The sequence below is a fragment of the Labrus mixtus genome, chromosome 9 (genome assembly GCF_963584025.1).
Source record: "Labrus mixtus chromosome 9, fLabMix1.1, whole genome shotgun sequence".
Lineage (NCBI taxonomy): Eukaryota > Metazoa > Chordata > Actinopteri > Labriformes > Labridae > Labrus > Labrus mixtus.
This window is the reverse complement of record NC_083620.1, coordinates 9,295,814-9,311,640: the sequence shown is the minus strand read 5'-3', so window position 1 is coordinate 9,311,640 and position 15,827 is coordinate 9,295,814. Positions and strand designations below refer to the sequence as shown.

General features: G+C 47.2%; 2 protein-coding genes across 5 annotated transcripts in view; one reads left to right on the top strand and one right to left on the bottom strand.

Moving 5' to 3' along the window:
* The window catches only part of sgpp2 (sphingosine-1-phosphate phosphatase 2), a 494,627-nt gene that overhangs the window by 152,832 nt on the left and 325,968 nt on the right, over positions 1-15,827 (bottom strand). The window lies entirely within an intron of this gene.
* epha4l (eph receptor A4, like) overlaps positions 1-15,827 on the top strand; it is a 53,167-nt gene that overhangs the window by 35,217 nt on the left and 2,123 nt on the right. Inside the window, exons 6-17 of one of the 4 annotated variants that reach the window (XM_061045603.1) lie at positions 1,039-1,163; positions 1,654-1,813; positions 2,661-2,766; positions 4,605-4,660; positions 5,215-5,328; positions 5,961-6,146; positions 9,540-9,601; positions 10,307-10,516; positions 10,636-10,785; positions 10,893-11,089; positions 12,667-12,825; positions 13,172-14,416. In XM_061045603.1, coding sequence (XP_060901586.1) covers positions 1,039-1,163; positions 1,654-1,813; positions 2,661-2,766; positions 4,605-4,660; positions 5,215-5,328; positions 5,961-6,146; positions 9,540-9,601; positions 10,307-10,516; positions 10,636-10,785; positions 10,893-11,089; positions 12,667-12,825; positions 13,172-13,286 — 1,640 coding nt within the window. In that variant the 3' untranslated portion in view covers positions 13,287-14,416. Of the gene's footprint in view, positions 1-1,038; positions 1,164-1,653; positions 1,814-2,654; positions 2,767-4,601; positions 4,661-5,214; positions 5,329-5,960; positions 6,147-9,539; positions 9,602-10,306; positions 10,517-10,635; positions 10,786-10,892; positions 11,090-12,666; positions 12,826-13,171; positions 14,417-15,827 lie in introns of all 4 variants that reach the window. The other 3 variants (XM_061045602.1, XM_061045601.1, XM_061045599.1) reach the window with 3 other exon arrangements.

The window sequence follows — 15,827 nt, the reverse complement described above, 5'->3', positions numbered from 1 at the left end:
TTCCCGCTCTGTGGAGAATACATCAGTGAGCTTGTTGTGGACACTTGAGGTGTATTTTTGATGTCTTTAGCTACAACAGAAACAGATTTTAAACCTTGAGATGTTTTCGATTGTGTCCTTTCAGTTTTGTTTTATCCTGTGTAACCTTCTGTTTGTCTGTCTATAACTTAATCTGTCCACCTGTAGCTCTTGACCTCCGCTCTGTACATGAGTGATTCTCTGTCCACAACACTATCTTTCTACGCCGATGAGCTTCTCTTTTGTAGCGTCAAGAGCGCGTATGACCCAATTTTAGCGTTGTCACACTCCCTGAAGATAGAGGTTTGATTTGTGCAGCGGTTCCGCATTGGAGGGAGGCGGCGAGTGTAAGGCGTAATCTGTGCTTTAACCTTCACATGTAAAAGGCGTCTGAACGCAGATAGCACGGCTTCTTGAAATATGGCCTCATTATCAGCCGCAGCAGAAAAAGGGCTGGAGATAAGATCGCTCGCTGGAGCTTTAATGAAAACCAATTGATTTTACTCTCTTGAAGACCGACAAAAAAGGAAAGAAAAAACGAGGCTCTGAGCTCGATTGGAGCTTTTTGAGACGGACTTTGAAGCAGCAAAGGGTTTCCCAGGGTGACCTGAGGATCTGCAGGAAAATTAAGTTTCAAATTATTTTGCCAGCTTATAGTAAAAGTGTCTGAGCTGCTAGCGTAGAGTGAAAGGATATGTGATCATTTTTATCGATGGCAACCTTCAGAAACTTTTGAAAACAGACTCTTGCCGTACATTCTAGCTCAGGCGTTTCTGCTGTGTGGCTGTACTTCTCTGTAACGCCACCGATTTTGTATGGAAGCCAAGTTCAAAGACAAATGGAAGCGATTGGCTTGTGGCTTGGCTTCAAGTTTGACTTTCACAGCAGGACCAAAGAGTCTGAGATTTAGCAGAGCAGCACAAATGGACTCCGAGGCTGAACACAACACTGGAGACGTGGAGACAGCAGAGCGCTAAATTTGTTTTTTTTCTTCTGTCTTTCTTTGATCGTCCCTTCCAGCTCCGTCGCCAGTGACTTCCATCCAAGCGAAGGACATAACAAGACACACCATCTCTATAGCCTGGCAGCCACCGGATAGAGCCAACGGGGTCATCCTCGAGTATGAGGTCAAGTACTACGAGAAGGTGAGGGATCTCATGGGAGATGTAGTTTCTGCTGATGAAAACCTCAAATATAAGGTTCTCAAAACTGTGGATACTTTGATACTTTTCCACATCACGTGTTGTAAAACGATACAGTCTCCTCTTTTGGATGATTGATAGTTTTGCAAAGTACCAAAGCTTTAAAAGCACTTTAGATGTTTGGTCATCTGTTTAACCAAAAGCTGCTGCGAGGGAGAGACAGAGAGCGTTTTGTAAATTGTGCAAATATGTTGGAACATATCAATATGCAATTTAGACTGTGCAGGAGTTGGTCTGCAACGTTTGGCATTAAAAGCAAGAAATTACTCAATATTGGGCGCTTAAGGCTTCTATATTTGTTGCTTTGGTATCCAAACACATATCGATATATTTGGAAGTTTTGAAAATTCTGTTCCTACTCTAAAATAGAAAATATTTTAATAGCATGTAAGAAATATCATCTGATTGTTTTCTCTCCGTCTGTCATCCTCAGGACCAAAATGAGAGAAGCTACAGGATCATAAAAACCACGTCGAGGAACACCGACATCAAGGGTCTCACCCCGCTCACGTCCTACGTCTTCCATGTGCGAGCTCGCACGGCCGCAGGTTATGGGGAATTCAGCGGCCCGTTCGAGTTCATGACCAACTCTGGTGAGTTCAGCCGCTCGTCTCGATGGTGTCGGCACACTGCAGCCAGAGAGACAATCAGTGCCAGCTCTGTCACACCCACTCCTGCTAAACCCTGCAGTGATAGCATCTTTTTACGAGTTTCTCTCTTCCATCGTAGAGTCATAAATCAAAAAAGATGTCATCTATAAAAGATAAACGATATTTCGCCTCAGCACCTGACTGCTTTCATTATTCAAGTTGCAATGAGTCTCGATGAATGTGCCAGATCGGGTTAAAGAATCATATCATAAAATCATATTTCCCAACTCTTTCTCTGGTGTTCCTACCAGACTCTAAAACCCACTTTCTCGCTTTCTGATGAAAATGCCCCACTAGCACATTCCAGGTTTAAAAAAATAAACAGAACCTCATTTTAAATTCAAACTCATGCCACAACATTTCTACATTTCCAAATAAGTCTTGTCATGAAGGAATCACAAAAAAACCCCAACATAAAATCCTCAAACAAGCCGATGCAAAATCACTGGAACAGCGTCTGACAGCGTACTGTAAAGTCCAGATGTCCCTTTTGTAATGCAGATAAAGACAGCAGCGCATAATAATGACTCGGTCAGGCACACATCCTAATGGGCCCCATTGTCTCTTGATGGTGGGCCTATAGGAAGAGAGACGAGGGGAGGAAGTGGGAGGAGCTGTCAATGACTTTGACCAACACTAAATGAATACTGGCTCTTTCATGTGTGGCTACTCAAATAGAGCCAGATCATATTGACTTTGCTCTTTGTCTCTGTCCAACCTTCCATCCCCCTCTTTTTTCTTGTCTTTCCCTGGCTTCCCCCGTGGTCCGTCCCTTTTCCCTCAGTCCCAGCTCCCATTATAGGTGATGGGGCCAACTCCACGGTGTTACTGGTGTCCGTGGTGGGCAGCGTGGTCCTCCTCATCATCCTCATCAGTGCTTTCGTCATCAGCAGGAGGTGAGCTTCATTTCCCTCTGTCCCTTCTGCTTTCTGTCTCTCCCTCTTTCCTCAAAGATGAGGGATGTGTTGCTTAGCGCCGGAATAAGTAGCTGTCACAAAAAGGACAACAACACACACACACACACACACACACACACACACACACACACACACACACACACAGATGAGTGATGACTCGCCACACCGGAGACGTGATTGACAGCGCTGACAGCTGAAGAGATGCAATCAGCGACCCTTCGCTCCCTGTCCTCCGCATCCCTCCATCCCTCTCCCTCCTTTCGCTCAGCTAGTGGCCGTAATCCTGCCGCTAGTTATTTTCTACAGCTGACCGCCGTGAAGAGAATGAGAGGAGAGGAGGGGGGGGGGGGGGGGGAGAGAAAAGAGGGAGCTGGAGAGGAAGGTGGACAATGAGATAAGCAGGCGTTGAAGAGTAGGAGATAGAATACAGAGAGGAGCGGGAGTGAGACACAGAGGCATCAGGTGGATTTGCAGTGACCCAATCTCAGGGTGTTAACCAGGGAGCAGGACAAAGCACCGTCACACAGATGGGATTACATGCAGATGGGGCTGCCTCACCTCAGGGTGTTAACCACACTCCCCCATGTGTGTGTAAGTGTGTGTGCATATATCCCTTTGTATAAAAAGGAATTGTTTCTATGCAGGGGGGGGGGGGGGGGGGGAGGGGGAATGTTAATGGTCTGTGTGTTGATTGCTGTATGTGTGTGTGTGTATTACCTTTAATGGCGGTTGTTGATGTCGTCATGTGTGAGTGTGCCTCTTTAAATGGACACCAACGCATTGTTTGCATGTGTGTACTGGTGTGAGGGGGGCATGTGTGTACTGGTGTTGAGACTGATGAGGAGTGAGGGGGGCTGTTTGTGCGTGCCTGTGTGTGTGTGTGTGTGTGTGTGTGTCCTCTCGTTTCCATGTGATTGCGTCTCTCCCCGGCTAAGCAGGTGGTTGTCTCTGCCTTTTTTATATGCATGTGGCGGCCACTGTCATTGTGCCTCGGCGTCCATCCTGTGATTGTTGGGAGGGACTGTAATCACGTAGCCGTTTACCATCATTACACAAGCATAGAGGAGGACAATGCCTCGCACATCTGGCCATTTCCACTGCTGACCCCACACATCAATATGAGCACAGGTGTCAGGCTGCCTCAGGGATTCAGACGGATTTAAGGGAATCTTTCTTCTGATTGATTTGCTTCTATATGCTCGGCGCCCTTCACAAACCTCCACATCCAAATACCACTCCTGGATTTAAGTAATAATAATGATGGTAGAGGCCGCTATGTTAAGTGCTCATATGCTGCACGCAAAGCAGTGGAAGCAGCTTGGGGTCTTGCCCAAGGACACATCGGACATGTGGCTGCAGGAGCTGGGGATCGAACCCTCAATCTTCCAGTTGCGACACAGACAACTCTACCAACTGCCTAATGAATCAGAAATTACTTATTAATCCCAGGGATTGAAAAATTGCATCATGTTATTGTTGCTCATTGTTTAGAAGAGAAATATAAGCGTAGATAAATCATTGGAGAGTAGAAACTTTAACATGTACAAGCACATGCAAACTTCACACCTCACACTAACACAAGAATATGGATGTCTCATCTCAGTCGTCACTTCATTCATGTTTACTGACCTGACTCAAGTACTGAAAAGGCTTTACTGACACTTCTGCTTCTTTGTGGTTCTGATGTTGGTGTTTCCACGGGAAGGGGAATATTTTCTTGTTACTCTGACACATTCCCCCCCGACATTTAAATCATGACATGTTGCATGTTCTGTTGGCTCTGTGACTGACCGCCCTGCTGTTTTTGCCCCCAGAAGGAGTAAGTACAGCAAGGCCAAGCAGGACTCTGACGAGGAGAAGCACTTACATCAAGGTAACTCATAGCTAACACTCCACCCACACACCCAGTAATTGAAAAAAACATTAGCGCTGTCAGGTGTGCTCATGTGCATGCACCCTACACCGCAAAATGAAGCCCATAAAATGGAGGGAGGGGAGGGGAGGGGGGTGAACACAAACTGTTTTGAAGTTAATGTACTCACACACTTGCATGCTCCACACACCTCATTATCAAGTCATCAGCAGTGTTATTTGTGTACCACAAAAAATTCAAGTTAATGAGCTCCGTCTTCTTTGGAGTCAGCCATAGTGACAGGAACAGCAAAGGAGTTAGAGTGTGAAGTGAGGTATGGAGAGGAGAGGGGGGGGGGGTTTGGAGGAGGAGGAGAGAGGAGGAGGACGGGGAGGAGGACAGGAGGAGGTGGAGGAGGAGGAGGGGGGATGGGGAGGAGGAGCGTGGCGGTGTAGCCTGCAGCATGATGGAAATAAAGAACAGATGGAGTGTACTTCCAAGAATGAATTAACCTTCACTTTTCACTCCCTTCCTTCCTTCCTTCCTTCCTTTCTTTCTATTCCATCTTTCCTCAGGAGTGAGGATATACGTTGACCCTTTTACCTACGAGGACCCAAACCAAGCCGTCCGCGAGTTTGCCAAAGAGATCGACGCTTCCTGCATCAAGATTGAGAAAGTTATTGGCATCGGTGAGGAGCTGCTTGTTTTGTTTGTAATTCAGCTGCTTCACTTCTTGCAGCCATTTTTAAAAATGAATTATAATAAGTGAACTTTTATTGGGAGCTTTTGCAGACGGGGATAATGCAACGTACTTTAGATAAAAGCATCCACCTAATAGGATAATAGTGTATTTGGTATTCGTTTCATGCAAATAATGTGCTGCTGGTGAGTCATGTTGGGCTGTGCATGTTCTCACGACGACTCCTTCAGAATAAAAACCTTCAGACAATAAGCTCAGGTCTCCTTTAAGAGAGGTCAAGCAGCAAAGGAAGGAAACCAGAGGAGGCTAAATATGTTGTTGTGCTACTCCTGTGGCCAGAGAAAAGTCATCCAATGACAAAATAATAAAGAGAAAGAATCAATATCCATTTCCCCTCTCGCTCTGCTCCAGTGGCTGAGAGGAGGAGGGGAGCGAGGGATTAGAGACCCTGATCAATGTTTAAAGTGGACCCCTTCTAACCTACGCACACACAAACACACAGACAGGCACACACCCTCGCCAACTCTGGTCATGATATGATTTATTGCCCGAGCACTTTGGTATCAGAGTGCTCGTGTTTCATCGGTCCATGTTTTGAACCGGACCGTGTTTATTTCACAGGGGAGTTCGGCGAGGTCTGCAGTGGCCGCCTGAAGATGCCCGGCAAGAGAGAGATCTGCGTTGCCATCAAGACTCTGAAGGCCGGCTACACGGACAAGCAGAGGAGGGACTTCCTGTCTGAGGCCAGCATCATGGGCCAGTTTGACCACCCGAACATCATCCACCTGGAGGGCGTGGTCACCAAATGTACGTCAAGCTTGTGATTTTGTTTACACTCTGTGCCCAGAGAGGTGGAGGGTGATGGTTTCCAAGGAAATTGCAATAATTCACACACAGACACACACACACACACTGACTATAATACCATAATAGAGAAAGGACATTCATTTCCGCTGCCCCCTTTCTCCTTTTAAAAAATGTAACAATTAATCATTAAGAACCACGTCTGCGGTTTTTGGGTGACTTTGGAGAAAGGTGACTGCAGGGACAAACCAATCTTAACTTAACAACGGTGTGTGTGTGTGTGTGGCAGTGTGTGTTTAAATGCTTACCAACAATATCCCCCTTGGTCTCTAGTAGAATCTGAATACGTTGCTGCAGGTCGCTAAGAAGTCTCAACCTGACCTGAACCTGTGCTGGAGGGATATCTTAAAATACATGAACACTGATAATGCATACGTGTGGGTGTTCATACTTTTATGTATTTTGTGCAGACGTCCCATCCATGGTATCCCCAGGTGGTCTGTGTCCAGATGGAAGGGAGGTGGTGGGGGGTTGGAGGTAGCAGGGGTAGTTGAAGAGAGGGTCTAATGGGCCCAGAAACAGGCCCTGTAGCGTGGCACCAGGCTCATTAATCATGGTGTCAGCTGTAAATGTGTTTGGGGTTAGGGAGTGATACCCTATCCCTCCTCTATCTGCTGCAGCTCGGCCACAAAGCGCCGACCAAATCTCCCCTGCTCTGCCCTTGGCACTCTCTCTCCTCTCCGGCTCTGCGCTTCTCTCTACCTTTTACACCTTCCATGTTGTGTGTGCATCTAGTCGGGCACATGTCGCAGTCTGTGCACTTTGACGGCATGCATGTGTGCGTGAGTGTTACCATAACTGATCGGGCTCGGGTTAGATGGATGAAGTGCCTTAATGTGTCGTGACACCACAGCCTGGGCCTATCTGAGCTAGATAACACCGTCTCTCTCGCTCTTAGACACACTGCACACACACACACACACACACACACACACACATTAAGCCCCAGCCGAAGCTTAAAGTGAACAGCAGCACAGGCTGAATTGCTTATCACCTATCACACCTCTCAACGTAGGGAATGACCTCTTGGACCTCGAGCAGGAAAGAGAGCGAGAGAAAGGCGGACAGATGGACAGGAGGAAGGGAGCGAAATCGGAAGACAAGCAGCGGGCAGAAAAGGTGCAAATAGAGATGTGGAGAGAAAAAGACAGGAAGGCGGTTAGGAGCTGATGGATCCGAGGAAAGATCGAGGAAAGAACAGTGGGGATGACAGAGAGTGAAAGCAGAGGGAGGTGAAAGTGCTGAACCAGTGGCTTTAAAAGAAAGACAGAGCCAGGGAAGAGGGAGAGAGAGAGAGAGAGATGAAGGAGAGGCAGATGAGATACGCAGCAGCAGAGACAGGAGCCAAAGCAACAAGATCATCCGATAACTCCCACTCCTCCTCCTCCTCCTTCCACACTTGCTTTTCAGGGCTTGACACAAGGTTTGGGTAAATTACTCCTTTACACTTGAGAGTGTCAGTAGAATCTATTAAAAATCCATTATTTGAATTGCACCCCACTCTCTATTACAATCAAGTTAAAAGGAATTCTCAATCTGGCCTCAGTTTGCTGGCATGTCCAACAGAGCCAATTAAGCCTTATTAATTATGGAGGGACTCCAAATAGGCACTGAAATACATAAATGTGCAAAAATGTCCCAGCGAGGACTGCTGGTCGGAGTCCACCATCTTGAATCCTGAATATACTTAATGTTTCAATCATGCTAGCCTGTAATTAAAGCCGAGCCTCCATTAGAGCTCAGATGAGATATGTTTAACAGCTGATTTGCATGAAGCAGGAGCGTGCTAATTTGTAAAAGATCTGCGATTAAAAGCCAGATCCTTGTCTCCTGCAAACGCCGGGGCCTCAGGAGAACGTTTGCCCAACGCTCCCCCCAATGTTGTGCCCCTGTTGCATTTTTTTCCCCCTTGCCCCCGTTTTGTTGGCAGGTGATAATCGGCCTATCGGCGGGGCCCTTGCCCAGAGTTCATTGCCAAAGGCGGCGGGGCGTATTCAGTAAACAAGGAATTAGCATGCAAATGGTGAGGGAGGAAGAGGGCGGGGCTGTGGAGGCGAGAGTTTAAGGTCGCAGGTCAGACGCTCCTCAGACTTGATTGGGGAGCTGTCAATCACCGGCCGCCCCAGGGCAGAGGCGAGCAACAAAGGGAACAAAGATGGCTGACAAAGAGGGCCCCAGCTCTCCCCCAACTTTAACTCCACTTCCTCTTTTTGGTGCATTGCCGGAGCGCCCCGTAATTAATGGAGTGCCAATCACGCGGCGGGTAAGGCGGTGACTGACGGCCTCTTGGCACAGCATAAGGTCTGCTGTGGAGTGGAGGACTTCACCTTCCAGACCTCAGCTGCCAACGGCTCGGGCAGCTCTCTGCTGCTGGAGCGCATGAGAGGTTTCACGCAGTCTCCCCCTCAAGGCGTTAGCTTTAAGTCAGCACTTCTCTTAAACACAATAAGCTTTTAAGTCCATCTTAACTGTGCCACTTGAAATGGAACGTAGAGAGCAGCGTGGCTTCGGTGGGAAGTTACAGCAGCACTTTTTCAGCATGTGTTGCTGCCACTGCTGGTAACGCATTAGCTTGCTGCCATTTTGAGACAAAAACAAGCCACCCTCCCTTCTTGTTTTCCGTCTTCCTTCTCTCCTCATGCCCGCTATTCCCCCTTATCCTAAGAGACAAAGACAGACAGACACCCACCAGGGAATGTCCACCCTCCCCGTCGCCTGCCCCCGACTTGGATAAAGACACAGACGGTCCCCCGTGAGAGACGGAGAGGGGAAGACAGAGGGACGGGGTGAAAAAGGCCAGAGAGGAGTGGCAGGGATCGGAGGGTAAAAGAGAGTGAGGGAGAGTATTTAGAGAGGGAGGGGAAAAAAAGGAAGCAATAGAGAGAAAGCTAGCAGGAGAGTGACAGATGCGTCCAAAGTTGGCAGAGGAGAAAGAGGGCAAAAGGACAGTGAGTGACACAAATAGAGTCAGAGGGATTCTGAGAGGGTGACTGTGATGAGACTTTGGATAATGGGTCCAACGTCAGTACATATTTGCATAAACACAAGCTGCTGTGTGTGTGTGTGTGTGTGTGTTTGTGCATCGTGGTGTTTTGTTTCAGTGGAGATGCCTTTGCATGTGCAGAGAAAGAAGGGAGACGGCAGGGCAACTGTAGCACTGAGCTAATTAAATCACTATGGGACAGAGATGGATGGTCTAACACACACATACGCACACACATTCCCTTGAGAGCCCCCCCCCCCCTGCTGTGTCGGGCTGTGATGTGCATCGTTTACCTCCATAATCATCTGCCTTTCATTCTCTCACTCTTTTCCTCTCTCTCTCTCTCTTTCTAGGTAAGCCAGTGATGATTATCACAGAGTACATGGAAAACGGATCGCTGGATGCATTCCTGAGGGTCAGTCATGTGTTTCTGTCTGCACACGTGTGTGTGTGTGTGTGTGTGTGTGTGTGTGTGGTGTGTGTGTGTGTGCGTGTGTGTGTGTGTGTGTGTGTGTGTGTGTGTGCGATACAACCCAAGCATGCTGATCCCATCTTATCGCTGTAATGTCATCCACCCCCCCCCCCCCCCCCCCCCCCCAAAAAAAATGACAAGTGTTCGTTCATCAGCGTTCGCCCTAATCTTTATCCTTCCCTTGATCGACTTACTGTTTTCCTGACAAGCTGATTGGCTGGTTCAGGTTTTATCTTCAGGGTTCACTAAACTTCTGGTCTGAGACGATGCCTCACTACATTTTTCCAGAGAATAAACATGAAGTGTTAAAGAGCGCGGAGAAGAAAATGATTAACAACACGCTCTACTTGAAAGGTTGTTGAGCTGTCTGGGAGAATATTTAGCAGAGATTACAAGTTGTTGCAGAGAACCAGGCCATCCCTAAAATATACAGAATACACTTTTATTTTATGTATCATATGATTTTCAGGAATGTCCAACAAAATCTAAAAAGTTAAGCAGCCATATCCGATATTAGACTTAGATATATTCACTTATTAACCCTTAAAATGTTGCTCTTACTTAAAGCTACATGTCAGTTTATATCACTACAGTCGTAAAACTGTAAATAGTTTTTAATTAAATTAACATATATATTTTTTTCTGCAGAAAAATGACGGCCGCTTCACGGTGATCCAGCTGGTCGGCATCCTGCGCGGCATCGCATCCGGTATGAAGTACCTGTCAGACATGAGCTACGTTCACCGCGACCTGGCGGCTCGCAACATCCTGGTCAACAGCAACCTGGTGTGCAAGGTGTCCGACTTCGGGATGTCCCGGGTGCTGGAGGACGACCCTGAGGCCGCCTACACCACCAGGGTGAGTGTGGTCGTGTGTGTGTGTGTGTGTGTGTGTGAGTGAGCCGGTGGTGTGTTCGTGTGTCACCTTACTTGTCGGCTTTGTCAGCTTTCATTAATCAGCTCCTCTCTCCGTTTCAGGGAGGGAAGATCCCCATCCGCTGGACGGCCCCGGAGGCCATCGCGTACAGGAAGTTCACCTCAGCCAGCGATGTGTGGAGCTACGGGATCGTCATGTGGGAGGTGATGTCATACGGCGAGAGACCATATTGGGACATGAGTAACCAAGATGTAAGTTTGGAGGAATTAGATTATATGCAAACAATCATGGTGATAATAAATCTGACTGTCACTATTTGCAAACGAGAGACTAACAGCGAGATTGACGTTCTGTCCAGGTGATCAAGGCTATCGACGAGGGGTATCGGCTGCCCCCTCCCATGGACTGCCCCGTCGCCCTCCACCAGCTCATGCTGGACTGCTGGCAGAGAGAAAGAGCCGACCGGCCGAAGTTTGGACAGATTGTCAACATGCTGGACAAGCTGATCCGCAACCCCAACACCCTGAAGAGGACCGGGGGAGAGACGGCTGTCAGGTGAGAAAGACGGAGATAGAAGCAAGAGATAAACACGTGTCAAAGAAGTCACTTATAATGACTACAGCTCAAGTTGGCTGCAGGGTTAACCTCACGCTCCAGCTGTCTTAAATAAGTGATGAAAGCTTGTAGAATCTCAAGTGTGCAAAGGTAACTTTCAGGTATTTTATGTTAAAACTTGAATGTGCATTCACACACACGTACAACTTATTTTCTGCACAGTGTGTTTTTAAAACCTCATAATCGACGTGCCACACCAAAACAAACACGCACACACATCCTCTCCCGCCGCTCTTTACATTCACCATTAAACATTATCTAGCACCAACGAGCGACTCTTTCAGCACAAACACCCTCTGTAATGGATTTCTCTGCAAACACGCCTTAATGGTGCTGTATAATCAGGAATGTGGGCGCTCTAACAGGGCCGAGAATTACGATGTAACGCAGAGTTAAAAACAAACATGACCCCGCCGCTCCGACACCATTACTCTGAGCGGCTAAACGTGTTGAGAATGACCTACGTGTGTTTACAGACTCGACGCAGGCCAGTGGGAGTCTGTTTGACTTTAATGAGTGTGTGAGTGCATGCGAGCAGGACGCACACACACACACACACAAGCACACACACACTCACCTAGTGGGACACAGTGAGAGCGAGAGAGGGGAGTCCTTGTGGAGTAATTAGAAGAGTTGGATCCTATAAATGCAGTTTTTATAGTTACAAGAGGGACGGGGGGGCAGGGGGGCGAGGAATGTGTGTGTGTGTGTGTGTGAGAGGTGTGTGACTTCATGCATAATCTCCTCCAACTAGTGCGTAGAGATAACTTATTGAAGAGTCTGACATCCTGTTCTCACAGTTTAACTCAACATCCTTTTTAAAGAAGACAGAACGATAAAGAGAGAGAGAGAGTCAGCAGAGCGAGGCGACTCAGACTCACCGGCCCCGTGTAAATGTTTCATGGCCGACGGCGCTGCTCAAACAGAAGAGAGAGGTGGGGAAGAAGTAAAAAAAAAGAAAGATGTGAGGAACGGGAGCGATATGCTGCTGATGAGTTTTCTGAATGCAAGGAGAAACTGCAGCGAGCGGTAAAATTCACAAATGTGTGTCAGGGTTGTGTGTTCGCTCTAAAACAACGTTTAACTAACTGTATCGGTCACACTCAGGAGGAACCGTGTTTGCCTTGGCTGGATGTTTCTAGCAGGAGTCTCGCAAAGTGCGACACAAAACGAAGCAGAACCTGACGGAGCTGCTGACAGAGATAAATGTAGCGCGGTGCATTTTACAGCTGGTGGAAAGTGCTCTGTCATCGCACACGGTGTTAAGTGTCACACAGCATCGTAGTCAGGAATCAGGGGAACTGTGATTCAGGTTCCAGGCTGTTTAAAAAGTGGATCATTACTTTTCAGATCCAAAGCACTTAATCGGAAAGTAACTTTTACCGCCTCGTTGCACGGACAGTTGCAGACAACGTGGTGCACATGCATCAAACACCGGCTGTAAATCCATAGAAGCTACTAATATATATATTAATATGGTATTAAGTCTCCACTTTCTCTTCTCCTCCACCCTCCAGGCCTAACACCACCCTGCTGGAGCCAGGGAGCCCTGAGGCGTCCTCGGCCGTGGGCACAGTGGAGGACTGGCTGCAGGCCATCGGCATGGAGAGATACAACGACAACTTCACCGCCGCTGGATACACCACTCCAGAAGCTGTGGTCCACATGACACAAGAGTGAGTCGGGAGGGGACGACAGGGGAAACTATGAGAGGAAGGAGGCAGCCGAGACAAAGCACTGAGAGCTTGTTAATGAGAAATCTGAAGTTAGATTCTCTCTGCTAAATCTACACGTGTCCCTCAGCCTGTGCCTGCTCTCTGTGATATGAATTTATTTCATCCATTAAGATCGCAGGGTAATGATTGTTATGTTGGCACGTGTCATCCTTATTCAGCAGTTTATCCGTCGGGCCAGTTTCCTCTGGAAGGCTGTTAAATTCATCTTGTGCGTCTGCTCTGCGTGCGTTTGTTTTAGTTGTCCCTGATCCTAAACTGTCTCTCCCCCCCCCCCCGTCCTTTTCAGGGACATGGCTCGCATAGGCATCACGTCTGCAGCACACCAGAACAAGGTCCTGACCAGCGTCCAGGGAATGCTGTCCCAAATGCAACAGCTGCAAGGCCGAATGGTTCCCGTCTGAGAGATTTCCACAAAGAAAAGAGGAAAAGGAAGCAACGTGACTCCGTTTCTTACGAAAAAAACAAATAAATAACACAAAAAAAAGATTAAATATAAAAAAAAGAGACAAACAAACTATGAAGAAATAGTTTACCTCATCCATGCACTTTAAATTGGATCGAAAAGAAAAGAAGATGTTGACGTAGAAGAAAAAAAAGTGGTGAAAATGGCACTTTTCTTTTTTTAAATCAGACCTTTACCTTGCCCTTTCTGTGTTGTTTTGGAGAATGGGACGTGTGCAGCATTTACGGAGAGATGGAGGGACGGCTGGAAAAGTGCTTCCGAGAGGCCAATCTGGAGTGCCTTTAATGGTGTGGAAGGAAAAAGCGAAGGAGGGAGGCAATCATACCTTTCTCCCTTCTCCTGGGCAGACTGTTGTTTCTGGAACTTTCTATCTGGAATAATGCGCCGAGCAGACTTTCTTTTTTGATTTCCATGTGACTTTGTTTATTGTACATGAGTTTTTACTGCAGGACTCGCAGCGCTGCAGCGGCCTCCGTTGTTCCCTCTCAGCTGGATCTGTTTGATATCTTGCAGACAAAATGGAGGATCTTGATGTTCACGTATAAACACTGAATCTCGCAGAGGTTGAGGGTTGGATTCTGAGTGGAGATGGCGCTTCATATGGGGAGGGGGGGGGGGGGTTATTTTGAGGAGCTTTTTTTGTGTGTTTTTGGCTCTGTTCTGGACTTTTTCTTCTCCCAGAACTCGGCCTTGTGTTGCCCTCAGGATGTTGCTGAGACTCTTTGATCTTCCAGAGGATCCTTTCCACTCCCTTGTCTTCCCAAAATAAAAATAAAAAAAGCCCTCCTACACCTCAGATAAACACATTTTGGATTTTCTTCCATTCAGCTGCACAGAGCTTCAGCCCCCCCTCGCTCCTGCAAGAAAACACAAACTCTTCCTCAACAATTACATCGGCTTCATAAACTGGACGCAAGACAGATGGAGATAATCAGAAGGATTTCTATTTTTAGTTTTGGACAAAAGGATGCAACAACAACAGAATGGATGCAGACAGATCCAACAGCATCATCACCGTGAAGAAAATAGACAAGAAAACATCGGAGGATTACCCGAAACGTAATCAAGGTGAGGATCAAGAGTATTCTACTTAATTAACTAAGCTCTTAAAGGTCACATATTCTCCTCCTCTTCAACCAGTATATATAAGTCTCAGAGCTCCTCAAAACATGTGTGTGAAGTTTCTGGTTCTAAATCCACTCTGATCCTGTATTTGATCATGCCTATAAACCCCTCTATTCAGCCCTGCTCAGAACAGGCTGTTTCTGTGTCTGTACCTTTAAATGTAAATGAGCTGTGTCTGACCACGGCCCCTCTCTGGAAGGGCTTGGGTGTCTCGGGCTTTCTCACTCCATGTCCTATTGTTTAGGGTGAGAAGGCAGACTCAGAGGGCAGAACAAACACCTAGCTGTGGGAGTGTCACCCACCTGGGGTAGGGGTTACTGCCTTTTGTGATGTCATGAAGGGAAAATCTCCAAACGGCCTGTTTGAGCACACATTTTCTGAAAAGTGGAGCAGGCAAAAGACGGAGAGGATGAACTTTTCTTATCATTGGGGGGTTTGTAGACGGACTAGGGACACATATTAGTGTTAGAGAAACATGGTGAAGTGGATTTTGTATAATATGTGACCTTTAAAGCTCATGTGCTGTATTTGGGGTCCCCTGAGGACAAAACGGTACATCTCATTTCCTTGCGGGTTAATCCAGCACACATGAAAGAAGTGTTTTTATTTATCTAACTACCTACCTTCCCCCAGGCAGCAGATTCAGACATTTAAAATACCTGTATAGGCGTTGTCTGTGTTTATGTTTCAAAAGATTCATTAGACCCGCCCCTCTCTTGTCGCTGGCCCCTCATCTCCAGAATCCGTGTTAATTAACAAGCCGGTCGGTCGCACCTCCTTATGCAGCCACAACAGATCAATAGCTGCTGGTCTGTGATCAGTGTGTGAGGCCGCATGCTGCTGGCATGTTAATAAGAAAAAAAAATCAGATGCAGACGATCAGTCAGCGTAAACCACAGCTGATTGAAACACGTTTCAAGAAGAGGAGAGGGTGTGTTTGGGTTGATAATAAGTTACCATGTTAGCAGAAAGCTCTTCACTATAAGTCAATGCTCTCAATTTGATGCAACCTCCAGTGTTGAAAAATTAAGCCGATGCTAAAGTTACAAAATTCTGCAGTTCCTCGAGTGTCCTCTAGAGGCTGGCTGCAGAAGCATAGGAAGTCACATACACACCCATTCAAATGAGCCTGTTTTTACAGCGGAGATTAACATGTTTTAAAAGAACAGCACAAGGGGCTCCGATAGCACCCCATGAATGGAGGCTGGAGTCCTCCAAGCAGGCGGCCCAGGTTCAAGTTAGACCTGTGGCTCCTTTCTCGAGTTCTCTCTCTCTCTCTCTCTCTCTCTCTCTCTCTCTCTCTCTCTCTCTCTCGCTGTCCTGTTTTCTGACTCTATCCACCATCCTGTCTCTA